This window comes from Netta rufina, assembly GCF_964035555.1.
Source record: "Netta rufina genome assembly, chromosome: 17".
Classification (NCBI taxonomy): domain Eukaryota; kingdom Metazoa; phylum Chordata; class Aves; order Anseriformes; family Anatidae; genus Netta; species Netta rufina.
Genome location: NC_140141.1, coordinates 13,069,410 through 13,097,029, shown reverse-complemented (window position 1 = coordinate 13,097,029; position 27,620 = coordinate 13,069,410). Strand labels below are relative to the sequence as shown.

The 27,620-nt window shown below is 47.4% G+C and overlaps 1 protein-coding gene across 5 annotated transcripts in view; it reads left to right on the top strand.

Moving 5' to 3' along the window:
• The window catches only part of KDM2B (lysine demethylase 2B), a 101,396-nt gene that overhangs the window by 63,648 nt on the left and 10,128 nt on the right, over positions 1 to 27,620 (top strand). For 4 of the 5 annotated variants that reach the window (XM_084297016.1, XM_084297015.1, XM_084297012.1 and 1 more), the window contains 3 exons: positions 1,380 to 1,466; positions 20,035 to 20,259; positions 23,781 to 23,924. In XM_084297016.1, the coding sequence (XP_084153142.1) occupies positions 1,380 to 1,466; positions 20,035 to 20,259; positions 23,781 to 23,924 (456 nt within the window). The remainder of the gene's footprint in view (positions 1 to 1,379; positions 1,467 to 20,034; positions 20,260 to 23,780; positions 23,925 to 27,620) is intronic. The other variant, XM_084297014.1, reaches the window with a different exon arrangement.

Sequence of the window (27,620 nt, the reverse complement as noted above, 5' to 3'; positions counted from 1 at the left end):
CTGCCTCAATACAAAGGGGCTGTGGGAATGGAGGTGCTCACTTGGCCTTGCTCTGCTTGGTCAGGAGTTGGTTAACTTGCCGTTAATTAACCTGTCTGTAGCAGCTTTTGGGGCTGGGTGTTTGCTGCCTGCCTGTGCTCCACAGCAGGGACAGAAGCCTGGAGTTAGGTTCCGGTGCTTGGGCTGCTGGGGTCTGGCACAGGGCTGTCGTGTGCCCAGCCCTTGGCGGACGATTACAGACAAATTCCAAGTGTGTTTCCTATTAAAAATGCCTGTATTTTAAGCTCTCTTTGTATAGTGTGTGAAATTTCTCATTATTAAATTAGAGAGTGCCGGCGGTGGTGGTGGTTCTGAGAGTGCCTGGTGCCTGTTGCTGTCTAATTAATTTTTTTTCAAGAAGTCGGTATAATTGGGAGCAATGGTGTTGACTTTTATTGTCTGGGGTTATCTCCGAAGTTCTTTACAAGGCGGTTTCCAACCTGCTGCCCTTGTTTGTGTAGTTGGAGCAATTTTTTTCTTCCTTAAGCTGTTAGTGCTTATTTGGGCCCCGGTTTTCAGCAGCTCCGCAGGATCCCCCTTGTTTGGGGTTTGTGTTTGTCGTCATCTTCAGCTGCGGAACTCCACCTGAAGAGCTCTGTAGCGAGGTTAGTAAGCGTGTAGGGAGTTGGGAAGTGTGGACAATTCCCAACTACAGCACCAAGTACACTTAAAAGGAGTCTTCCCCACCTCGGCCTTGGGTTGTGTGGCGATGGGAACAAATCTCAGCGGCAGAAGCTGTGTAGGGCAGCACAAAGCACTCGCGAGGTGTCTGGGCCAGTGCTTTAAGGCAGAGGATTTGGTGGGGGCAGGAAGACCGATCTTTTCCCTTCGTCCTGTTCCATCCCACGGCAGTTGGTTTCTTAGTGAATACTCAGGAAACTGAACGTCTTATCCGATTGCATGAGTGAATTAGGTTACAACAGCTTGGCCTGCCCTTTGGTGTGGAAGGAAGGCCGGTGGAGATGTTGGTTGTGATGGTTGCTTGGGTTTTAGTGAGCTAGAGTTAAAAGGGAGAGCTAATGGTTGGCATTACCAGTGGAAAGCACTGGTGTGTCTTCTGGACACACCAATTTTGAAGAAATCTGTAATATTTGAGACGATTCGTTGATTGGTTTTGCCGTCTGTTGTGCAAGAAACTGCACTTCTGGCATTTTAACAACGTGTGAGCTTTGTTGTGAATCGGAAGCTCTGAAGCAAAATTAGCTCGCAGAGGTGTAACGAGTCAGCAGGGATCACGTCAGTCTTTTTCATCAGGGTAGGTGTTATGTTCTGTAAGTCTCTGCACTCGTCAGCTGGAAAAATATTTCTCTGGTTAATAAAGACCTTTTCGTTCGCAACAGAACATTCTGAAGGAACATGCTGATGATGACCAAAATCTTGCCATTTCGGGTGTCCCTGTGGTCAGCTGGCCCAAGAAGACCCCAAAGGTAATGAGACACAATTCACAATTCCTTACTAATCGTTGCCAGATCCTGGTGTTTTCTAGCTGTAATCTGACAAGTGGTTTCTGTGATACTTTGGCAGCAGCTAGCGCTTTTAACACAAAAAGTTATTTTTAATAGTTTTATGACCGCGTGTTGAAGCAGCACACATAAAGGTGCCTCAGTAGGGAGAAATTAGTAGGGTTTCTATTTTAAAAAGGATTTTTTTTGCGCCTTACTTATCTGTATAAAACTTTGATATGTCTTAGTCATTTACTAATCATAGTTAAATTTGAAAATGTTGATGCAACATTTTGTGTAAATTTAAATGCTGCGTAAGTCCGACAGACTGATCACTTAGCAAATACTTTGATCTGGATGAGAGGATGTTTTTTGTGTCATACTGCACAAAATTTTTCTCATACGCATCTTCCACTAACTTTGGAGGGTTTTTTGTTTCTGTACCTTCATTTTTCTTCCTATATATGGGAGTAATTCTCTCCACTTTGCAGAAGAACAGGGAGGTTTGCTTCATTAATGCTTATGAAGAGTTTGAAATAATTAACTAAAGAATAATGTCAAAAGGCTGAATGTTATTTATAACAGTGGTATGTTTACCACACTCCAGTTATTCAGCGTGCTGTAAAAGCAGCTTTGCTTATTTGGATGATGTCTCATCGCTTCTATTTTTATTGTCCTTTTTCACTGAATTAGTTTTATAATACATAATTTCTTTAGAAATCCTGAAAGGGTCAGTCAACTTTAATCAGGCTTCTAACTGAAAATCTGTTGTTATTATCATTGTAAATAACTTTCAAATCATTAACTGCGAGTGAATTATTTTCCCTGTTCTCTCTTTGCTGGTGTACTTGCTGTGGCTTGGTATATAATCACTTGTAGCCATGAGAGTTTGCTGGTTTCAGATGGGGAGTAGAAGACCATGGACTTCAGCAGCCGCTAGGGAAAAGTGGAGCAAAGGCAGCATGAGATCCTGCTTCTGCCTTATTTCTGGCTTTTAGCTGGGTGCATTTCAGATAAGGTACAGCTTGCTAAATGCCAATTTCCCTTTTACTTTGTAATAGGTCTGTAGGAGCATGCATTGTGTTTAAAACATTGAGTTGTTTAAAAACAACGATTTGTTTAAAAACCTTGAGAGGAATAGATGTCAGATGCTCCACTCCTCTGCTTCGATAGCTGCTGTTCACCAGCCAAGTATACTTTAAACATCAAATAAAAAAAAATATGTCTGGGACCAGAGGAAAACTGGTGTGAGAAACTTAGAAAGCAAAACTAAGGAACAGTTGACTCTTGTGCTCAATTTTTTGAGCTTGTGTTAGAAGTAAGCATCTTAATATTTGGAGTTTTTTTTTCATAAGCTTTGGTGTTTGTTCATGTTCTTGTTCACTTTATTTTGGAATCCTTGATGGATGTCTCACTTCTTATATTTTATTTCTGTGCATTGGCAACATAAGTAACTGTAAAAGATTGAGATTCTTTTTTTTTTTTTTTTTTTTCATGATTTTAATCTCATTCCTTTTTGCAAAATCCATCTTGCTGCCTGCAAATTTGTGTATGTGTATTTGTTTTTTTTTTTTAACTTTCTGGTGCTTATTTTCCATCAGCCTTTTTGGAAGCAGACATTTTTAAAGGCATCATTCCTAGTGCTAAGTTATAATAACAAACAATTCTACACATCACACAAATAAGAGGAAAACTTTCTATAAAGTCAGAGTTTAGCTTGAGATTTGCAAATAAAAACCATTTACTTACCATAGTATTCATACTTATTTTGCTTAATCAGTAATCAGCTGGTATTATGCTTAACTTGAAAGGTACACACAGGTTTGGCTGAATGTTCTGCAAAAGGAGTTTGTTGGATTCCCTTTTGATGCACAAACGTGTGCATCACCTTTCATGCCACAGCTATTTCCCTTCTTGGAAGCAGAGGCGAAGTGAGCAGGCTCAGAGGACGTGTCTTAGTGTTGCATCTTTGGGCCCCAAATTAAAATATGTTGGAAAGACAATGTAAGGGAAATTTGTATAAAAGCAATGGTGTAAGTGGTTAAGGTTCATTATTTCTCCTTTGTTCTTTGTAAATCCTGATAATGAAACAGATTTTACAGAGAAGAAACCCCTAAGGGAGAGGGAAACTCCCTTTAAAATTGGAGTGTAGCTGGTGGAGCAGGTCTCCATGGCTGGAAGATTCCACAAACGTTGAGGACAAGGCAGGGGAGTAACGCCCTGCACTAATTTTGCTTCTGTAGTATGGTTCTTCTAGTATATAGGAGAAATGCCAAATATTTAAGAGTGCCTTTCCGGAGATACTGATGTGTAAAGCAAGCAGCAGATAGGATGCAGCACAGCACTGGCTTCTGTGGGGCTGGTAAGATGTAGCTGGTGCACCAGCTTCCAGGGAAAGGAGGATTGTCTGCTTCAAAGTCCTTAAAGTAAGAGAAAGGAAATGGAATTCAGAAAGAGGAGGCAATAAACGAAAAACGTGTCTCTTACTTTCTCCCAAGAGAAGCCTCCAGAAGAGATTTAGAAAGACAAGAGCAGCAGATGGAGAAGGAAGAATAAAGCCGGCACTAAATGCCAAAACATTTCAAAGAAAATGGAAATGACTGTAAAGAAAGGAAGGGAAGAGGCTAGAAACAGCAAGAGAGCAGGATGAGGAGAGAAACAAGTATGGAAAAGATGGAACAAGGAAAACGTAGAGCAGAGGTAGAAAACTCTTATTAAGGTAAGAGATCCCTGAAGAAGGAAGGGACAGCAAACAACTTAACTATGTGAATAACCCACGTTGTGAAAGGGCTTGCTTAGTTATGTTGAATTCCTTCTGAAAGAGTGTGCTTTTAATAATCTGAGTGATTTTAGAAGCAGCAAATAATATTTCTATTTAGAATTGACTCACAGGTTCTTTTACACATCGTTAATGTGCATGACAACAGTGTGTGCAGTTCTGTGCTGCAAAACCATTGTTTGAAGACTGAAATTCCGGGTTTTAGGAAAGAAATGTTGACTCGCCTTGATTCACAGCTCACAGCAGACAGGGTGATGGGCAGACACTCAGCTGAATGCATGGGAGTCCCATCCGTGTACTGTGCTCCCCTCGTGCTGCATCCATCGCTCACGTCTACCCTTTCTAAAGGCATTCGAGGCTGTCCGTTTTTCTGCAGCTCTCTCAAAAACTTTGTTCACTGAGAAAAGAAACGGAAGTATCGGTGAGATGTATTGGTGAGGAGATGAAACAAGGAGGTGACATTTGAAGGTGTAATGTACAGAAGGGGAGGCAAAGGTCTGCGTTGTGTTCCCAGCTCTGCTGCAACCTTCTTGGGCTGCATGCAGTAGGCAAGTGGCACCTCTCCGCTCCCAGAGCTCGTTCCTGGTAGATGCTGCTGCTTCACATCCTGGGTTGTGAAGTGGAATTACTGTTTGTAAAGATCTGTGGGAAATTTCAGCAGAAAGTTTGGTAGCAAACCATTTCATCTGCACAGGGATTAAGGCTAATGGCTTATTAGAGGAACCCATCGTATGGCCCAAGCAGCAAACGTATTTTTTCAGATCCTTTCCTATTTCTGGAAGACAACAGTCAACTACAGGAGCACGTAATTACACTCTGTGGCAGTGCTTTCAGTTTTTAGTGTGATAAAGATCTTCAGTTGTCTATGAAGAGTGGCTGTAAAGAAGTAAAACGTGTTTGGACTCTGTTGCTCTGTGAAGGGTTAGAAATGCAGACTGCACCAGATTCTCATCTCTCTCACCTGGCATAAACCTAAAGGCACTGCATTTGTAACGATAGCAAGTGTCCAAATATGTATAGCTCTGGCTGTGAGCAGGAGATGAAGCTGTAATTTTCAGTGGCTGGTTAACAACACTGGAAAATGTGGCTGGTTTTCTGACCTCCCTGTTCCTACGCTTCTTCTGTGTAATTGTTGCTTCATGCTTTTAAAAGAAAATACTTGAAAAGTATCATAGAGCAGTGCTAATATCCCTACTTAAAGGAGTACTATTAATTAGTATATGCTACAAATCGAAATTTTAATTAAACTGTGTTTGTTTGCTTTTTTAAACACCCTTCCCTGCAATTGCAATGCAAAATAATGTTTGTAGCTACGTATTGGTGTGTGCGAATCAGGAAAAAAGAAGTGATTTTAAAAAATGGTTGAGGAAGCACTGACCTGGACATACTCGGTCAGACCAGACGGTCTTTGTATGCAGCGTCCTGCTTCGACAGTCGGCAGCCCCACTGTTAGAGGGGCTGTAAGAACAGGGCAGACGGCAGTCTTTCCTTTGCTTAACTTCACAGTTAAGCTAGAAGGTTGTATCATCAGCTTTGTTTTGCTGTCCCTTGGTAGGTACTTTATTTCCCATGAATTTACCTAATAATTTGTGGAACCTGCTGATCTTTCTGGTAGCCATAGCATCCTGCAACAGTGACCCCGTTGTTTAATAAAGTTCCATGTAGAAAAGCAGAAAAACAAGCTGAAAAACACCAGGAACTTCAATGTCTTCTGGTATACAAACGATACCATATGTTTGATCATCTCTATCACTATTCTAGTTCCACTACAGGTGGTTTTGAGATGAGGGCGGGTATGGGACTCCAGAACCACATATAGAGTTCAAGATGTGATGTTTGAGAGAGGAGACTAGAAGAGCATGCCTTGTTCAGCATGGCACAACAAAGCTGAAGGGGGAGATGATTGCTGTGTGTAAGTACTTCAGGGGATATAAATACCACGGGAGGAGAAGAGTTATCTAAGTTAGTGGACAATGTTGGCATGAGAACAAGTGAGTATAAACACACCATAAATAAACTTAGTCTAGAAATAAGGTTTCTGATCACTGCTCATAGTCTGAAGCAAATAGCGTGCATACATGCACACGCACAAAGTAGACTGGTGGGGAAAAGGGTGTTAGATTCTTCAGAATAACTTGTATTTTAAATAATAAAAGGCAGTGATGGTTTGTCTGGATCTGGATCCCATAATGGTCCTTTGGCACATGTCTGCTGCCATTTTCTAGCAAGGAAACTTCTCTCTTCTTGGTATTTCACACGAATAATGCTGGGAAGGGACGATGATCTACCAGTTTCTAATAATAGAGCATCTTTATGCATAGCTCCAGTTTTATGAACATGTATGCATCTTTGCGCATGGCATCAAATGCCAGAAATAGTATTTAAATGGTCTAAGAGTTAATAAAATTGGAATGTATGTAGAAATTAGGAAGAAAAATAGCACGAATTCAAGAGGTTGGGTAAACTTAAACTTGAAAAAAAAAACTTAGCTGTGGTTAGCACCACTGATTTTTCAGAAGTGTTGAGCGTTGTTTTACATCGGGTTTTCTTTCAATTCAGAGGAAGAGGTGGTAGGTGGACAATGAATGTTTTTGAAAACCTTTGAATAAAAACTTCTAGTTTTTACTTGCTTGCTTACCAAGAATTCCTACCATAGCTACTGCTAGGCCAGCTCCTCCCAGAGCAGCAAGAGCACTGAGGTACTTGTTCCAGCAATTAGTGTTTTAACCGGAGTGGTGTCTGAAACAGATCTGAGCACGTAAAAATGGCATAGCATCAAAACAGCATCAGTTTCAGGAGCCTGCCCGGGGGCTACCACCAGGAAAGCTACATTCCTAGCAGCAGGAAACCTGTGCCAAATTCCCTAGGACAGAGCAGCCCTTGGAGAGCCATTCAGGGTACTTCCTGTGAAAATATGAACATGTTAGAAAGCAAAAACTGACAATTAAAAGCAAGCATTGAATGACTGATTTTTTAGTTTAGTATTTATAGTGTAAGAAAACAGCTAGGAAGGTGGAGAAAGGAAAAACAACAACAACAACAACAACAAAAACAAAACAAAAGAACATCAAAATAATTCTGTGTAATTTGTTGGGCTTTGTTTTTTTCTGGTTGTGATTCAAATTAAGTTTTATATCAGTCATTCCAATGCCACAGGAGCAAGAAAAGGCAATTGAAACTGTTGAAACTGTCACATTTTGTCCTTACCAGGCACCAGTTTAAAGGTGTTTGAAGTGATCTCACACAGCAGAGCTTCAACTCTGCTAGGTGTCAACAACAGATACAAATGCCCATAGTCTGCAAGATTTGCATATACAAATCCGTGTGTATTGTGAACCCTATTTGTTGATAAAAAGTACTGATTATAAAGTTCATCATCTACTGCAAATCAGACATTTCTTGATAGTTATCAGATGCTAATATTTTTTCTGCCAGAAAGTAACTTAAGTACAAAAGAAAATCAAGATTAAAATCAATTTAAATTTGTTTTTCTCTTTACCGATTTCATTTGTGATTGGAATCAGTGATTTAAATAATTTTTAGTCATTTCTGTTCTTTCACTCTGTAGGAATAGCAGTTGCCATGTGGTGGGAGAACCCTGGAATGTATTCAGACGAGTACCCCAGTTCTGGCTCCTGACAAATCCATTAAGAAACAAAACCACATAGTTGAGGTTTGGGGGATTTTTTTAAGGGGACTTCCCACAGTCGCTGTACATACACAAAACGAAGCCCTTTCCTTGCTAAGTGCACTTGGGAGCAGGAAGAAACCTGATGCACCAGAACTGAAGGCTTCTTCAGGTTCTGCACAAAGCAGTAAGAGTTGCTGAAGCTACTGGGAGCTTCTGTCAAATGTCTGCTTTCCTGGGGCAGCGCTGGTGAGGAAGGCAGCTCCTTGCCTGGCTTGTTTATCTTTCTGAGCACTGCTTCAGCCTCTTCCAAACATTAGTTCTCGAGACAAATTCATTTCTGTGGGAACTCCACGCAGGCCAGAGGAGTTTCAGGGTTTGGTGTATGTATATCATACATAATATCCCCAAAGAGCTTCGCTTCTATTGCCTCAGCATTCTTCTAAAAGCTTTGCCTGGTGACTTGACAGATTATTTCTCACCTCAAGAGGCTGTACTTGAAATATTGTGTCCCTTCAGGGAGTAATTATAAATAGCAAGGACTTGAATGAGCACCTTCTTAATCTTCCATCTTTGACTTAATATTTTCCCTTCTTATCAACTCTCAGCCACTTGCTTTGAAATTTGACCGATGCCTTTATGTGATTAATACATCAAACAGGTAAATTAGAGCCATTTTGGCTCTGAGTAGAAATTTGAACAGATTGGAAAAAATGAGCAGACATCTCTATTTTCAAACTGTTGTGCTCCAGGTATCATAGTGGAAGATTTATGTGTTCTTCCCATTGTCATTCTTCCAACATATGCAAGAATATTCAGTAACATCAATTTTTTCCAACTAAGGTCTTGACTGCCATTTTTCAAGATTGCCACTTTATTTCATGGCAGTAAAAGTACTGATGAAAAAACTGCGTGAGTCCTAAGACCTTTTTCATTGTGGTGCACATGAAATGGGTTGATGGGTCTCAAATTTTATCACCAGGAGCTGGACTACATGCCTTGCCGAGTTGGCCAACAAAACCAAACCAAAAGCTAAGATTTGAATCTGATTAAATATTTGAGCATCCTTAGGCTCTCCCCCACCCCGACATTAAAACCATTCAAGCTTTGAGTTACGTATCTGAGATTTAATAGTTTTGTTTCTGGATCGAAGCACATTGGCAGAGCAACGTGGAAGGCGTTTGTCATTCCACGGTACGTGCTGCGCAATTATGGACATTAATCCTGGGTGCACTTTTCAGAACAGAATTGAATTGTATGTTCTGTCCCTGAGAAGATGGCTTCCTTTTAGTTCCATAGCACACTGAAATTAAAGTCTGCTGAGAATATAAATGAGGTCTTGTTTCAACTTTATGACTTTCCTGCAGGCACTGGTAGACCAGATCTAAGAGGCACAGAAGCGCTCTCCTTTTTGAAAATTAGCAAATCTAACAAAAGAAATAGAGAAGGTCTGATAAAAGTGAAGCAGCTTTGAGACATAGTTAAGCGTGTTTTGCTTGTTTTTGTCCTGCATGTTTCCCTACAAATCCAAATAGAGGTTGTAGTTGACAGCCCAGCACCTGAGCTCTCATGAGGAAAAACATACTTGAGCGCTTTCTTTGCTTACATTTCAGTGTACCGTTTGTTTGCCACTGAATGTTTGGGTTTGGTCTCAAGGTTTGAGAGCTGCTGCCAGACATCGGACACAACTGATTGTCTCAGCGAGAGCGTTTTGTGCTGTGTGTTGAGAGTGCAGAGCTACTTAAAGGAAAGCAGGTTACATATTCTGGTTAATCCACTCTTTTAGCTAGGAACCACATTTATTTGCATGTTCCTCCACAGCATGGCAGTCATTTCTTAGCTTCTTTTGAGCCTACTTCACTAGTTTTTGGATTTACTGGCAGGACATGGCTCTTGGAGGTGAGCCCTCTGTGATATAAGGATTTGTGGAAGGAAGCATGGCAGGATTTTCCTCATTTCCCAGCAGATAGCCCCCATCATGCCATGGCTCTTCATGTAGAGAGTAAATTTGCACATCCAGATCTCAGGCACTGTTGAGTTTCTTGGTACCTCTCCATTTCCACAGATGTGATGCTGTGAAGATAGAAGACCTCAGTTCTGTATCAGCAGGTTCCCAAGATGTGGAGCTTTTGCCTTGTTTGACCAGACAAAGTCAGTGTTTCAGCAAACTTTCTGTGGTCTTATTATATTCTTAAGATGATGGGATGGCTTTTTTTTTTAAACAAGGCTTCTGAGAAAGATTTGAGCGCGTGAGTTGCCACCAGCACGTTCTGTCTGGACTCCTGTTGTTTCGTGTGTTGCTCCTCAGCTACCCTGTAATAGCCCAAGGTTGTCAGTCTTCAAGAGAGTCGTACAGCCCTTGCCTTCTTTGCTTCTCATGTGTTGGACACTGACTGGGTAGAAAGTACGTGCAGGAGGCATTATGTGGAGGGAGCAATCAATAGATTATTTCATCTTGAGTTACTTTATTCGATCTCAGGTTGATCAATCGGATGGTTTATTAAAGAGATTGCAATGGATACTCAGGGCATCTGATGACTACTCTTATGTCATAGTTCAGATAAAATAAATAGTGGGAAGTAGTAAGATCAAGACACGAGATGGATAGTTGAAGACAAAAGGTTGCCAGATTGTTTCTGACAGTGTTGAGAATATGACTGAAATATTGGCCAGAACTCTTGAGAAAAGCGTTATGAAATTTGACCAGGCCCAACAGTTAGGATCATATCTCATACGAATGGACACTTGCACCAAAATAACGATCCTTAGAAAGCTATTGGGTAACTTTCTTATTCTGATACAGGTCAAGAAGCTGACTCGTAAGCATCTCAATGGGTTTGTTTTTCAAAAACATACCTACTGGCCTATAGAAAGCAACACAAGCTCAAATCACAAGATCTTTTTTCCAAGAACTTACATATAAACCAATTTTGCATGTGTTTTTTTTTTTCTCTAAACTGTTTTCTCTTAAATATTTTTCTACTATCAGCAAAATACAATTAGTCTATAAAGAAACATAGAAAGCTTCAAAAGAAGGTTCAAATCAATGGTATATTTGTATTGTATTGAAAACTTCTCCACCTCAACTTGGGAATCGTAGAATCATAAACTTCAGTGTGTAATACGGACACACGGGTGCTGTTTAGCACTGAGCACTGATAGCAACAGCTGAAATCTGTTGGTAGCAGAGATGCTCAAGAGCAAGCACGTACAGTGCAGGTTGTAGTCCTTCTGTCCATCCCCATCTTGGTTTTACTAAAGGGTATTTGCATGAGAATGAAATCTGGTTGTTTGGCACTCACCTCCTCCTGCTGTTTATTCTTCACTTGAGGTTTATTGTCTCAGTTGGTGACAGTGTAATTGATTTCTGTGGAGATGGTGGTATTGATGAGACTTACATGGGACTTCAGGAGGGACACAATCAACACAACAGTTCAGAATAGGAAGTACTGGCTGTTTTCATGCCGTTTCTGTTAAGGCTAGTTCAGCGGTTCAGTCTAGGATGTTATTTATTCCTTATCACATCACGCAAATTACATCACACAAAGCTGAAGTACGGGCACAGTTACACCAATACAGGCATGGCTAGGGTCGGTACTGCTTGTTTTGTTTTCTGAACTGCTGTAAACCGTAGCAGGACAGTGAAATGTGCACTGCTAGAACAATTCGCACAAGGGTTGCTCACTATTTGTTGTAATTTAGTGTTCTCCAGAGTAGACAAGCCGAAAGGATCAAGCTGGAAAATGCTCTTTTAATAGTTCTTTCTGTGTATTAAATATATCTTTGAATGCTTAGCTGCTCTTGTACAAGATGAGATTTTCAGAGAGCAATTACAATTGGAAAGGTTCATTTTGTTGCGGTGTTTTCCCCCCCCACTGATTCCCAATTTGCTATTTTATGTCATATCCTATCCGCTTTCTTTTTTTTTTTTTAATGCCAGCTCTTCAAAGTTTACCTAGCATTTGAAAATCACTCTGAGATCTTGGCGCGTGCGTCTTCAGTGGTTAACGCAGGCCTCGTAATTAGAGCTAATTTGTCAGTTGTGTTGCTGTTGCAAGTGGCAGACTGGAACACGCTCGCGGGTGGCTGGGGAGCACGGCTCGATGCGACCTGCTGCAGCCCAGGTGGGCTAACGCCAGTATCACCGGTGCTGGGGCTTGTCGCAGATGAGAGGAGGAGGATCTATGTCATGATTTAATTTGCTGTGATTGACATTTCACCGCGGTGTGACCGGTGGATTGTCCTTGGGGGGTGTCATGAGTTGTTTTTTCTCCCATCTGGATTGTGGAGCTAAATGTGGAGGGGGGAGCCTGGAGTGGAACCTGAGCCTGGGCTGGAGGCTTGGCCTGCCCCGGGCAGGTGTGGGACCCAGCATATCCTTCCCGATGTTATCTGTTCTCCTGCCCCTGCTGGAGGCCGACTGCTCGAACCACAAACACCGCGGTAAGCGTGTCGGTTATCCTCGCTTCATATCTTTAAGCTCTCCTTTGTAGGCCTCTAGCGGGAAACGCATCCCCCCTTCCCTCTCTCCTCCAGAAAATGTTGGATTCTGATCCTACCTTGTGTTTCTGAAAGCCAAGGCCTTAGGCACATGCCTTGCGTGCCTCAGCTTTCATCTGCTCCCGCTCTGGGTTGTGTACGAGCACAATGGGGGAGAGAGAAACCTGAGGAGACGGGCTGAACATAGCCCATGGCACGCTGGAGAGCCACACCATAGGCTGCAGGTAAAGGCCTCGTTCCTGGCATCACAGCAAGCAGGGGTTGGGAGAATACCATCACTTACCCATAATGGGAGCTTGATTTGGCAAGAGGACAGATGTGCAAACAAGAAATGGATCTTTAATGCCTTCACAATAAGGAAGGGGTGTAATGACGCGATTCGCTTGGCTTGTCCAGCAGTCACCTGTAACTGTGTGTAAAGCTGGGCTGAACTTTGCTGCTTAAAGCTGGAAGGTGAGGCTCTGAGGGGCAAAGGCACAAGGCAGCATCGCCGCTCATGTGCCAGCTCCTGCCTGTTGCTGCCTCTTCTGCCGGGCCACCGCCGGGCCGGTGCGGCCACGTGGTGCTGCAGCCCAGGGCACCGAGCCGCGACTCGTTTGGCAAAAATCCTGCCGCGAAGACCATTGGATCTGCCGCTGTATGGCTTCTCGGTTGCTCGGCACATGCAAATATTTAATCTCATCTTTAATTCTGCGTTGTGGGCGTCGGAGCCAGAGGCAAAATCCTACCAACTTGCATGGAAGCGGGACTTCCCCTGCAAGCAGCAGGCCCAGCGGCGCGATGGGAAACCCAATTCTCAGCACCCTGCTTCAGGCCTGCCTGCCTTGCCCCCCAGCAGCACGCCCTCCACCGCGCCTCCTGCAGCCGAGGCGCTGTCCTGGGGCTCCCCACCAGCTCCCCCTGTACCCATCTCACCCCCCAGAGGGGCCTTTATCCCCCTGGGCCCCTCTGAGTTGTGCAGGGCCAGGGGTGCAGAGGCTCAGGGGCAGCATCCCCAAAACCCCAGCTCCGTGTGGGGGTGCCCGGAGCCGTTCCCAGCCCGGTTCCTTTGTCTCCCTCTCAGCCCGTGCAGCGCCGCTCGGCCCGGCTCAGCCAGGCAGGGCCCCGCTGCTAGAGGGGGAAAAAAAAAAGGGGGAGAACCGGGGGGGTGCCGGGGGTGCCCCCGCTGTCCCCGCTGTCCCCGCAGGCCGGCTTTGTGCGAGCGGGCCGCGATTGGCCGTGCCGCCAGGGCCAGCCCCTTCCTGGCTGCCTGGCATGAATATGCACGGCCCCCCCCTTCCTCCTCCTCCTCCTCCTCCTCCTCCTCCTCCTCCTGCATGTGTGTGTGTGTGTGCGGGGAGCGGGGCTCCGCCAGCAGCGCCGCTCCAGCCATGTCAGCTCGGCTCCGCCTGGGCCCACCATGAGCCATGGCCATGTCTGGAAGCGCCGACGAGGAGGACTACGAGTCGGAACCGGAGCCCGAGCCCGAACCGGGACCGGAGCCGGGACCGGAGCCGGAGCAGGTCCGGAGCGGGCGGGCGAAGTTTGCAGCGGGAAGGGAAGGGGAGAGGAGAGGAGGAGGAGGAGGAGGAGGCCGGGCCGGGCCGGGGGAACAATGTGGGGCCGGCAGCGGGCCCGGCTCGGCTCAGCACGGCCCCGGGCACCCGGCGGCGGCTCCGGGCGTGGCGGCGGCCCCGGGAGGAGCGGGAGCGGAGCGGGAGCCCCCGGCGGGGCCGGGCCGGGCCGGGCCGCGGGGCAGCTCCGTGAGGGCCCCGCGCCCCGCTCCGCCTCATGGGGGGGGGGGAGCCCGCGGCTTCTCGTACCCCATCGAGGCTCTTGGGAGCCAATTTGGGTATTTTTTTACCTCACGAAACGCCTCAAATCGCCGCGCGACTTCGGGAGTGCTGAGCCCGGTTACCTGGCCGCGGCTCCGGGCACAGCCTCCTCGCTGCCTTCCCAGGGATGGGGAATAAAGGGGAGGATGCATGGGAAAATGGAAAGAGAAGTTTTATCACTTCGCCCAGGGTTTATTCCCTGAAGGGTTCCCTTTCCCTCTGGGGGGGGAAGGAGAATAAACTTTTTGAATTTATGAAGTAATCTGTGAAAAATAATCCGGAACGTGTGTTCTAGATCACACCTTTTGCTATCTAAGAACTGCCTAAGCAATTAAAAATGCACCAGGGATAGAATTAAACATGCGTCCGCAATTTAAACACAAACTCGATATTTTTGTTCGTAACTCAAGGTGTTTTGCTCTTTGAAACCACCTCATAATGTGCTTTTAGAGACGAGTTGGTACGTAGGCCGGGCGTTGAGTCTGCCCTCCGAAACCCCTCTCATCCCTACCAGCTTTACTGTGCTTTTCTTTATAATTTCCCCAAGAAAGCAGAGCTGCAGGAGCTGGGCCCGGGGGACAGCGGCGTGCCCCGGGTGCTCCCCGTGGTGGCAGATCCAGCGTGGAAGCATCAAGAGAGATGGGGCTGCGCCGCCCAGGAACCTCAGCCGGGTCTTGGAGGAGTAACTTCATTAAGCCTTTGCTTAATGCCGTGGGTGGTGTGGCACCTAGCAGGTGAAACTGCAACTCTCCATGTGTACCTGAACGGCACGGCTCCCATATGTGGGTAGCACAGTGGCTTTTATCAGTCACTTTCTTCTGACGTTGGCCTTCAGCCTCTCCCCTTCCCCTACTCCGTGTCTGGACTGAGCAGGTAAAGCCCGCCGTGTGCTCCAGCAGGAGCACAGATGGGATTCACCACGCTGAAGTGGCAGCCGATGCTGGCAGCAGGGCTCGGGAAGGTGCGTGCTGGGCGTGTGTCCTGCCTGCTGGGGGAAGAAGCGTGGTGGTTTTTGTTGGGCCAACCCCGATGGTTGGTCCCACAAAAGCTGCGTGCGTAACCGGACTGCGAAAAACACTCCCGGGCGGTGGTAGTGGAATTTCTTCCAAAGATGAGAAGCTGTGTTTGTGTGATGTGCCCTAGCTTTGTGTAGCTTCCTGGTGCCTTTCTTTTTAAGAGCTCCTACTTTGGATGCAGCTTATCTACAAATGCATGTTTTTGCCAATGTGTCTTATTTCACCCTCCAGGCCTAACTTCTGCCTCCTCACCACCAGAGGAAAATACATGGGGGCACTTGGTTTGGCACTGACGTGCCAGCTTATCACGCCCTGCACAACGTTGCTGTGTTGGCAGAAGAGCTGGTGGAGTGTTACTTACGTGCAGATGGACCTGCAAGGTAGAAACTTTCCCATTTGGTTGGGAACGAAGAAGTTCCCCTGGTTTCCCTTACCCCGATGTGCCCCTTACTGCTCGGCTTGGGCCAAAACCTGTCTTGTTGGCCACATCCACCCAGCAGGAAGGTACGGGTGATGTGAGCATCGCCAGCAGCAGAAAAGAGAGATCTGAGTTAGCACGTGTACACTTTGGGGCAGATAGGCTGGAGTCAGATGCATCGAGTCTGTGGCATTGGCTTGTGCTCTTCGCTTTGTGTGGCTTTTAAGGATGTTACTGGCCATCAGCCTGATTTTTGCTGCCTTACACTAGCTTCCTCCTCGTCGCCACCGAATGCTTGCAGCCACATCACCCTGTCCTTTCTTCCTCCTTCCTCTGGCTAGGGTTTGTGTTAATGGTTGAAGGAATTGCATTGGGATGCTGCGCCTTACAGAGGTCTGTACAGAGGACTGGTGCCCCTCAAGTCCCCAGGTCCTCCTCTCTTTTGTTGCTAATATTGTTGCGTGGATTTGGTCGGCATAACTGGAATCTGTCTCGTGCTACAGCAGGAAATCATCCCGGTCTTGGGAGCGGAAGGGATACATTTATGTGGCACAGCACCTCGGAGCAGTGAAAACCACAGCTGTGAGATGTCTGCTCTTGGAGAGATTTACGCAGTGGGATACGTAAGCTGTACAGATCATACTTGGGTAGGAAGTGAAGTGCTTCGGGGTGTCAGAAGGGCACTGCAAGTGCCCTTGGATGTTTCTGGAGGCGCTCAGGCTGAAGTTGTGGTGCGGTGCTGCTGGCAGCAGCAGGCAGGTTGCTGAAGCTGGGTGGTGGAGCAGAACCCATGCCTGCTTGTAGAAAAGCTTGTTTCTGGGCTACAGGCTTCATCAGCCTTGCTTTTAGGGCAGGCCAGGACTCCTCCCGGACTGGCTCAGGCTGTCAGCTGATGTTCCTCTCCAAAGCAGAGGCGTTTGTATGCAAAACTGCCTGGTGACAACTCCAGCAGAGCCCGGTCAGCGTTGGGATAGCAGTTGGGGAACATCAGCACCCACTTAGCGATGCATTTACAGCTGATAGCTCTTGAAGAGTTGTCTCCAAAGTTTGATTTGGTATTTTTTTTTGCTAATCTGAGATCTTTTGAGTTATTCTTTGCAGCTGTGAAGGTCAGAAGCGTGTTGCTGTAAACACCAAAGCTGTGATTCTGTTGCAGACAGAGTGTGGAGTTCAGAGTGTATTGCATCCGATGGCCAAAATGTGCTCCCAGCACCCAGGTGTCGTGCGGGTCATGCTGTGTCTGGTGCAGGAGCAATGTCTGAGCATTTAAATTTTGGTTGGTGTGGTTACCTTTGTGTGTTTCATAGTGGTAACATGGGGGAAAAGCCAGCAGAATGCCCTGTTAACACAGGTTATTTTAGAGGGTAGTGCCGTCCACCAGCTTTCTAAGTCTCAGTGTAACAGAAGTAAGTATTTAGTCTATTAATCCTAATAGGTTTCGGGAGCTGCTTGCAGAGCCTTTGTTAGGAGCGTGGGGGAGAGCTCGGCGTCGCCTCAGCATCCTCCTGCCCCTCTTCTGGAGGCTCTTCTGTGGCCAGAGAGGTGCGGGCAGGTTCTGCGGAGGTGCCAGAGAACACGGGACTGCTTTTGGGAGCAGTTCAGGCAGCTCTGCCTTGACCCTCTGGTGTTTTTTGTATGAATAGGGGAAAAAAAAATTCTCTTCAAGTATGGTGGAAGCCTTCTCTTTGGGACAGCTGACAGCGGTGGCTGCAGGACAGCTCCATGGAGTCATCCTGGGAGGGTGCTGAGCTGGGCAGCCCCTGAGAAGGAAATCTCCACCAGGTTAACTACCTGGCTGCTGTACCATGAGCCTGCAGGCTGAGCTGGGGGTCCTGCAGCATCTCTTCCCTAGCATCCACCTGGAATTCATCGGGCTGGCTGCCACGTGCTAAATAAACCCCAAGTCGTGTTGGAGGCTCCTTCTACCCCCCCTGAATCCCAGCACCTTTCTGGGAGAGCAACCCACAGGCCAGCTTTTCTTCTGTTGAGGTTTATAAAGCGACCGCATTCGAGCCCCTTGAAACTGGATACGAGTGGGAATTCCTGCTGGGCCTCTCCAGCCCTGCTGGCTGGGATTGGGACATCCTGGTAGGAAACTGGGGGAGGATCGAGGCTGGTGGGTTGTAAGTGAGCACAACCCCAGCTGGTCCAGTTGCTTGGGTTTCCTGAAGAGCAGTGAAGAGGGCCGGGCACAGATCCGTTACGTTCAGTGGGGTCAGAGCTCTGCGTGGCTGCTTTCCGCTGCGTGGTGGTGATTTACGAGGAAATCTGAGTTGTGTGGTGTGCTCTGGCTTCCCACTTGTCCTTACAGCTTCACCTGCCTGCTTCTTTCTTTTATTTGTATTTTTTAATCAGGATTCTCCGTTTCTGCATTCAGCGGTGCCTCTCCACCACTTGAACCTTCCCGGTGTCCTTGTGCTCAAGAGAGTCACCAGAATTGGGGCTTGGTTTTTCTCACTGTGGCAAAATCAGGAGTTGCCTTTGGGCTGGGAAAAGCACTGAGTTTGAATTTTCCTTGCGAGAGGTTGCCTTTAAAAAAAAAGACCGTGCTGATGGCATTGTAACTGCTGTTTGCCCTCTTAAAAAACTTAATCGTGTTCAAACCTAGTGGGAAGGAGCCGGGCTAACGCAGAACCTTCCACGTGCTGTCGGCAGACGGGAGCTGCCCGGGTTGCTGAATGTGTTTCAGTTGAACTTAACTCCCTTCGGTTCGTTTTTCTCATTTCCTCTGCTGGTGGAAGGAGGTTGTAATAGAGAGAGTGGAGGGGTGATTCATGCCGAGGAAGGAAATTATCTCTTATCTAGGTGCTAAGCCAGTCCTGCCAGAGCCGACTTTAGCCTTGAGAGGCTGCAATGTTGGTCTAAAAGGCAAATATTTATTCTTTAGAGTGTCTGAAATTGATCTGAAAGCTGTGTCTAGTGCAGTTTCCGATGGGAAGCTACACCTCTCTGCGTTCACAGAGCACAGCGGGATTCAGCTTGCGAGGAGAACAGAAACTGCTGTGGAGGAGCGTAATTAAAAACTCGCAGGGATCCGTGTAACGTCGTCAGCTGAGTAATGCTTTCTCCCACCTCGGTTACAACAGTGGGTCTGTGGGAGAGGAGGCAGAGAGGTGCAGCTCCTTGCTCTCTGCTGTGTCCTAAGTCACTGGGGGCTTGCTGGGACGGATGGGAGGAAGGTCAAATGCTCACCCACGTGCCTTTTTGTCAGGGTTACCATACAGCAGGACGCTTGGAAGCTTTGGCAGTACCAAGCCGAACGTGTCCGTAGCTCTTTCTTTTAAAAGCTGCGGTGGAAATTGCGTGTGGCTTTCTGTAGCCAACCTCCTCCTGCCTCGGTGACTGCCCAGACTTCAGCACAAACAGAAAGTGAAACTGCTTAAGTCTGGCCTCTGTGTGCTGGGGGGCACCGAAAGTGGAGGAGTTGTGCAAATACTAAACCAGATGAGCTCTGCAGTCCTGTCACTGTCATCTTCATGGTGAAAGTTGTCAGTGGTAAGAAAGCCACACCAATCAGTGGGTAATTACCCCGTATGATGACACCGTGCTTGGCGATGTTTGGCTTGAGCTCTGTGTTCTTGTGCTGAGCAGGGAGTTTCTCATTTAACGTGAAATTCAGATATCTGGAGTGAATATGTTGCAGTTAACCTCATCATTTAAAATCTTTTCATGTTCCTTTAGCTTCTGCCTCAAAGGTCATTGAAATCTAGACCCGGGATGCCCTTTTTAGCCTTTGCACAGCATCAGTTAGTGTTCTGGTTTTGAGCACTTGTTAGTGTTGGATAGGAGGGGAGCTGTTCTGGAAGGGGTTTTGCAGGATTTGTGGTTTATTTCCTGGCTTGTCACTTGGCAGCAGTTTGTGCTTTTCTTTTAGGGAGACTGCTGTGACTTGAGCCATTGTTGCAGAATGTTTCCCTGCTGTATCTAGCCTCAGAATTACTTTTGCTGCCTCCTTGGACTCTTCTGAAGGAGGAAAGTAGACCTGACTTAACCTGAGCACAGTCCTAGGAGCTCCCTAGCCCAGAGCTCTGCGCTGGCATGGGTCTTATCTTTGACCTAAGCCAAGAACATCACTTGGGGCCTGGTCCTGCATTGAGTTGTGCATAAATAGTTTCTCAGCGCCCTCCTGTTGTGTTGGGTTTACGATAGATTTGGCATCTCTCACTTGCGCCTAGGTTTCTTTGTCTTTTTACAATGCATCTTTCCCTCTAAAGGTGACAGAATTCCTTTAGCTCTAAGAGTGATTGCGTGCATCTGCTGGGTATTAGCCATCTGCGTATGGCTGATACATCTGCCGGCTTTACGTCTGCGCCGTGTGTGGCTCCTGCCCAAGGACTTTCTGTAGCTCAGGTGTTCCGTGGGATGTGCAACTAACTTTTGTGTGTCTGGCTCTTTCAGAACAGGGCGGTCGGACGGCCCAAAGGGAAGCTGGGCGCTGCCTCTGCGGTGAAGCTCGCAGCTAACCGGACGACCGCTGGAGCCCGCCGGAGGAGGACGCGATGCCGCAAGTGCGAGGCGTGTCTGCGGACAGAGTGCGGCGAGTGTCACTTCTGCAAGGACATGAAGAAGTTCGGGGGGCCTGGCAGGATGAAACAGTCCTGCATTATGAGGCAGTGTATCGCAGTAAGTGCACCTGCTGGTACAGCTCGTTCGGAGATTTCTTTCCTACAACTTCCTCTCCTGGTGACAAGGTGTGGGACTGAGCCTAAAACTCAGTGATGTGGCTTTTGTTCTCAGTAGTCTAGAAGGTAGATGTGGAGGTCATCAATTCGCCAGAAATTGGCACTCAAATGACACTGAAATTCTGGGATTGCAGGGAGAAGAGCGAGCGGGAAGTTATCATTCAAATTTGAAGAGGCCTCTGTGGTTCGGGCCTCTGAAATTTCTAATAAAAGCCACCTTGCAACAATCTTTACTACCTTAGCTGCTTGACCACCTCAAGATGTGCAAAAGTCTTTGGCATCCCCCAAGACTTTGGCATTGGTGACCAGAGGCTACTTGGGATCCGAATTTCAATGAATTTGCCATTTACCTAAGCGTACAAGAGGGGTCTGATGGAGAAGAGCCAAAGAGCCATCCATCCCGGGGCCTTCTCTTCCTCGGGGACTGGAAATGGCTGTTGGGGGATGCGGTGAGTGTCAGAACAGGGCAAGTGGTAGTCAAAGGCAGTTTCCTGGCCTATTGTGATGTGTTTCTTAGAAGCTTCTTGAGTCGTAAGTGATAGCTTTGTGTTTAACACGTATTGACAGATTAGTCTTCCATGAAGTTCTGAATCATTGCTTTCATATCGACTGTCACTGAGCTCCTCAGGCCTTTTGTCCACAGTGCTCTCGTTGAAGAGGAAAAATTAGCTTTGGCTTTCTCATAATTCTTTGGGAAGGCCTTTTGTGTAGTGTTGTTCAAGGTTTTGTTTTGGTTTGGTTTGGTTTTCTTATTTTTTTGTGTGTTGTTTTTTGTTTATTTTGTTTTTAAGGGAAGGAATGTTGTTTATTCATAACTGAATTACACCATCTATCCTGATTCCTCAGTAACTCTTGATTCAGTCTCGTTACAGTTCCTTTCACTTACGTTTTTTTCTCTAATCCTGATGAAGACACTGAAGTGGTGGCATTATTAAATGGCTCGGGTCAGGTTTTACTAACTGATTCGCACTCAGGGTTTCCAGTAGTTGCTCCTGGTAGCCCACGCTGTGTCCTGCTCTAAGCCATGCGGTGCTCTTGACAGAGGATTGGATTCAGCTCTCCTGGATCTTTTAGTAAAGTGCACAGAATATCTATCTACCTTTCCTCAGAGTGCTTTTGCAGCTCAAGTGTCTTTTCTTTGAACACTTGATTTCCTGGAGTGTGGCATGAATCGAACAGCATGGATGAAGAATTTATCATTCTCCAGGGAGAAGAACTAGTGAAATCATGCTGCCTTTTTAGTGGAGGGATTACATTAGGGCTGCAGTGTGCTTCCTCATCCTGCCTGTAGAAGGAAATTTTCATAGTAAGGTGTTTCAGTCTTCACACAGGCTGGGCCTTGTGGAGCAGAGGAGCTGGGTTCTCTCCTGGCTGTGTGCAGTCATCTTCTCATCCCCTCTTTTCTTCTGAAGAAGTAGTTTCCAGTTGTTACCTGCAGGTTTATTTCCAGGAGCCGTGTTTAGAAGACACGGCTCTGTAGTCGAGGCACTTTGCTTCCTTGTCCCACCTGTGCATGTGCTCAAGAGATATCTGCTCTTTGTGAGGTCTCGGTGGTGTGAGTAACGGTGGGAATATTGCAAACTTCCTTAGAACAGCGAGAGCGCAGTAAATTAACAAGTTGAACCGTTGCAGTTTTTAATGGTGCCTTCCGTTTCTATAGGCAATCCAATTGTCTTTACTCTTGTTCATTATGTTCTCTAACAATCACAGCAGTAATATATTGTGGTACGCATCCAACAGCTCCCAGCTAAAGGAAACCACCAAAGCGAGGCTCTGTGGAAGTAATGATCCCCACAGTTCTGGGACTGTGCCTTCCTCTGCTTAATAACACTGCCGATATTAACTAGGCGCAGGCTTTCATTAAACTCAGAAGCCTTCAGAGAGCCAGCACTGCCGTTCAGAGAACAGGAAACTCCTCTGCATCACTGCTTCAATCAAGGGAGGAAGGAGGAGGGCCTGGGACACTTGCTGCTGCGTCGAGTAGGTCTGAAGGAAGTGGGGGGCTCTGTGCTGGGAGGTCAGGTTGTGACAGCAGAGCTGCTGTTCACTCCGGCAGTGGGACAGAGCTCGGTGGGGCACAGAGGAGGTTCCCGAGACACCCTTGCTCCCAGGAAGAAAAGTTGTACTGCTTCTGGGCTGTTTGTTCCTCGGGGGTGGATATAAATAGGTGTCGTGTGGGAGATGGGACAGAACAGGAGGACAGAGCTGTCGCAGCTCTTAGCTTTCCTCTGGTTTACCTGCTGGCGGAGTGGGATCCTGGGGATTCCTCTTGTGTGCACGGAGAAAGGTTGGGAATTCAATAACATTTGCAAAATGCTTTGAAAAGGGACTGTGGGTAAGTACTGGCATGAGAAAGCAGAAAAGCGTTACCACATCTGATGCTGGTGCGTGGGGCAGCACGCTGTGCTCTGTATTGGCTTACCATAGTTAGTTTTATCCCTGTCTGAAACTTCCTGAAGGATGGGCTGTTGCTGCAGAGGTTTGATTCAGTGTGCAGTTTTTCACTTCCAGTCTTTATTTGCTCCATAAATGAGAGAGCCTTGCCATGAAAAGCCACATCTCTGCTTCCAACTACCTAATAGTTAGGGAGTTGCAACCTGATCGATTCCATTTCACGTTATAGCCAGCTTCTTACAAGGATCTTCCGTTTATTTCTTGTAATGGCTTGTACCTTATTGCAGGAAACAAGAAGTTTGCTCCTCATTAGCACTAAGGTAGCTTTTTAATTAGACTGGCATTCAGTGCTTTGACTTGGGTGATGGATATAAGAGATGCTGCAGTTCCCTTTCTGCTTCAGCAAAAGATAGGAAAAAAAAACCACAGAGCTTCCCACTTGTGACACTTCTGGAAGAGGAATTCTCTCTTTAAGTGCCTGTGCAGTGCTTTTTGCAATGCTTTGGGAGCAGGACCTCCTGTAGTAGGCTATCAGTCAGCGAAAGGTCTGTTCTGGGTCTGTCGTGGGCTTGCTGTGAGGGCTGGGTTGGGTCCCACAACATCTGCCTGCCCTGCCTGTAAAACAGGGGCGCTGCCAAATTGCCAGGCAGCCTGCGAAGCTTCACGGATGTGAACGGTGATGTTGCAGGTTGCTTCTTTTGCCTCCCATTGTACGGTAGAAAAGTGACACACGTGCCAATGTCTGTGTCAGCTCACAAAAAAAAGAGACCCGCAAAAAAAACCCCAACGCTTTCATCCCTGCAATGCCCCGTGGATTAATGTTGCTAGAGGGAGGGCACTTTGATTCCCTCAACACGTCCTGCGATGCTTGGTCTGGGTACCCAGCCCCAGTTACCAGTTTTTCTTGCCTTTGTTGATGTGCTGGGACGGAGCCTTCAGCAGTTTGCACAATTAAGCCCTATTTATCTTCTCTTTGGAATGAAAATACTGTAAATGCATTTTGAATTCTTCTGTTCCCATATGTCTTATGTGCCCTGATCAAGACTTCCTTCTGATATGTGTAAACAGCCGGTGTTGCCTCATACTGCTGTATGTCTGGTGTGTGGAGAAGCTGGGAAAGAGGACACTGTGGAAGAGGAGGAGAGCAAGTTTAATCTCATGCTAATGGAATGCTCCATTTGTAATGAAATAATACACCCAGGATGCCTTAAGGTGAGTGCAAGGATGTAATACCTGTTGGAAACAAGCAAACTAAAAGTAGATTAGATGTCACCTTAACGTAAAAGTAGGGCACAGAAGTTAGAAAACTTTCACGATTTCGTCTTTGGAAACTGAGTGAGCGCAGAGTTGGGGTGAGAAGCAGGACTGAAGCCGTGGCGTGCGTGGTCCTGGCTGGCAGGAGGGAGCTCTCTTCTGATGTGACCAGCATCCATCCCCTGGCCGCCCAGAGCAAGCCTGCAAAACGTGCGTGCATGCAAGTGTTTTATTTATTTTTTTACTTCTTATTTAAGTGAGGTATCTCAGCCGGCACAGGAAGCTCAAGGGGGCAGAGGAATCTACCTGTACGTAGCGTTGGATGAGTTAGTCACAACCCAGCAGCTCCTTCCCGTGTCCCACAGAGGACAAGGAGCAGTTTGCTGTCCGGGTTTGTCCAGGCACAGAGCTGCCTTTTGGTGGCAGCTGGCTTGAAGGTGCTGTGAGCAGAGGTTGCAGTAGGACTGCAGCTCTAGAGAACGAACTGAGCAAGGTTCAGGCTGCAGGAACGCTCAGCCTTGGCTGCCTCGAGCGCTGCGAGCAGATACCCTCCTCGTCAGTACCAGAAGTGTGATTTTGGGCAAGTCCGTGTGTCTGAGCACTTGGAAGCCTCCTTTCTCCAGAGCTGCTCGTGTCTCGGCTGCTCAGCCATTTCCTGTTGCTGATTTGTTTATGGTTAAAGTGATTTGCCAAAGCAAATGTGCTCTGACATACCGTGCCCCACGAAGCAGCCTTGGGCCCCCGGGGATCTCCGGGAGGGGAGGCGCGTTCCTCATGCAGGCCCGGGGTGCTGCTCTCCGTGCCTTTCACTGTTCCTGCACCGTGTGCTGAGATTCACCAACCGACCCTTGTGTCCCTAGAGCAGAAAGCAGGTGGCTTTGATACCCACAGCTCCTGCCACTTGAGGACTCGGGGAGCTTTGCTTGCTTAAAACAAAGCTTCAGGGGGTGAGGAAGCGAGGGAAGGAGCTGCTGCTTTCTCGGGGTGCCCTGGTTCTGCCTTGCAGCTGCTGCTTTCCTACTCCAGCCCCCCTCAGAGTGCTCCACACCCCCCTTCCCTCTGCTTGCAGTGCCAGTTACGCTTTTTGGCTGGGTCCAGAGGCTGGGATTGTTGTCTAGTGGCAGTTCAAGCGTGGTTTCCTCTCACCGTACCACATCTGGGACTGGTTGCACAGGATGTGGGTCAGATCTGTGAACTCAAGCAAGTGCTGTTTGTTCCTTTATGCATATGTGATGTTCCGAGTGATGTTTTGGTAACTAGGAACAATGTTGCTCGAGGTATTGCTGAAAATGAAGCGGTGGGAGACTTGCAGCCTGTCTTGTTTTTTTAATTACTCGGTGCTTCTGTTGAGCTGGAACAGTGGGAGAGCTGGTGGTGGTCAGATACCCAAACAAAAGGGCTCCAGGAGGATTTCAGAATCACCTTGGAAGGCGAGAGGAGAACAGCAAAAAGCAAACGGGACCTTTTCCTTGGTTCCCTCCTTGCTCTTTGTTCCTGGGTTCCGCAGTTTTCTGTGAGACAGGAGCCTGGTGCCTTATTTATGTGCTGCCCCCTGATGTGGGCTTAAAAGCCCCGCGGACAGAGTCCCATAAACAGCCCTTGTGGGAAGCGCCTTTGAAAGCAAACGTGGCCCCAGGGCAGCTTCTGTGGGTGCCCACCGAGAGGAGATCCCCTCCTGGCCTGCTCAGAAAGCAGGCAGCAGGAAGACGTGTGAACTGTGGGGGTTGTCTCCAGCAAACGTACTTCTGGGGGAAACCAGCAGAAATTGGGCAGGGAGGGGAGGAGTGAGGGGAGAATTCTCTCCGGGGTGCATCTCCAGGGCTCGGGCACGCGCACTGGGCTGCTCGTGGGTAGCTTGCTCTGTCCTGTTCCAGCTTCCCCCTTTGGCTTTACGTGTTCGTGGTGGGTTTTCTCCAGGAAAAAACAGTGTCAGGGGGTGGCCTCTGCTGCATCTGTCTTGTGCTGGTGCCTAATACTTGAGCTAGCTTTAATGCTAGCTTCTGGAGGGGCTTTTACAGCTGATCTTTAAGAATTAAATGATCCTTAAGGTTCCTCCCAACCCGAAGCATTTCATGAAGGTAGCTGGGGTGCATCCGTGCTCTGCCACACTCACAGCCTCGAGGAGCTCCTGCGGGTGCCCCGCTAGCACAGGGCACATTACACACCTGTGTGGGAGCTGTGTGAAGGGCAGCCAGGTTGTGGCATGTCCTGAGGAGTGGCACAGGGTGCTTTCCGACACGCTGCTGCTTTTCTTGGAAAACACAATACCAGCGCGAGCGCTCGTTCTGCCGAACAGCTTCTTAGGAAAATCATGTTGGCAAGCCTTCCCCCAGCACGGCGCTGCTTCCAGAGGAAGCTGCTGAGCTTTTCAGAGGGATATTGCCTTTCGCTGGAGCAGAGCGTTCGAATTGAACCAGTATTGATGGGTTTCTCTTGCTGCAAGTCCCGTTACTAGTAACGCTGGTGAGCACGGGTGACCAAGTGCAGTGTCTGATGCTGTTTCCTTGAGGAAAAGGGGTTCGTTTTCCCAGTCAGATCCTCTTCTTTTTCATCTTACGTAAATGTAGTGATAACGATGGAAAACAGGGGATATTTTAGATGCATTGACAGAAAAGCAGAAAGAGTAAATGAAAAATAAAGTCCTTTTCCAGCACAGCTGCATTTCTGCCCCTGTCTTCAGCCCAGGTGTGTCCGTGCCTGGGTTATTTCAGTCTTGGTGCTGCCAGAAGTCAGGGCTCTCGCTCAGTGATACCAGACCAACACCCCGGGGTATTCTACTCCCCAAAAGGCAGCCCTCCCAGCAGGGCAGGCTCACGCTGAGGCTTCCTGAACCTCCACCCTCGTGCTGCAGGTACGGTCCTGAGGCTGCCTCCCGCCGCGGCTCAGACGCCCACCTGCTGGTGGTAGCAAACACCCAACTGGCTCCCACCCAGCCCAGGAGGCTTGGGACAGATTCGGTGGCAGGTTTGTGTGTGTCTAATTAGTTTGCTTACAGTTCCTCACATCTGTTCAGTTCCTTCAACTTCACAGAAGGGACGGAGCTGTAATGCTTTCCCTTTGGTAGCATTTGTTCTATATTCGGTGCGGGAAATAACTTGTTCCCAACTTGGGCTCGAGCCAGGGATTGTTCCCCCGAGGCAGAGATGTATACAACAACTCCTGGAGTATCTTACACCTACCATGGGAAAGAAGGTTCAAAGGCGCACAGTTGTGATAAAACCAGTATTTAAATTCTGCCCACTTCATTTACTCGTTTATTAACTCCAAAAGACTTGCTGAGAGAGACTGACATGTCATCACTCTTGCTGGATGGTGAAACTAGCAGGGCTGCTGTCTGGCTCGGGGACTAGAGGAAGCAGTTCCCTAAAAGCGGGGCTCGCTCCTGCACAGCCAGCACGTTTCCACCCAGCTGGGAGGAGGAAATGTTTCAGAAACAAGAAAAATCTGCAGATCTTTGCCCCTGCCTGTTTCAGCAGCAGCCTCCTGCTACTGTGCTGCCGATGCCCAGCTGTTTGTCTTGACTGTAGACAACAAAAACATGCTACTACAGCCACAAAATCATCTTCCCTTTTTCCCCTCAAGGCTTTTGTCTAAATATATATCGAAATCCTTGAGATGTGAATGTGCCATCAGTGAGCATATGTGTTTGTGTGG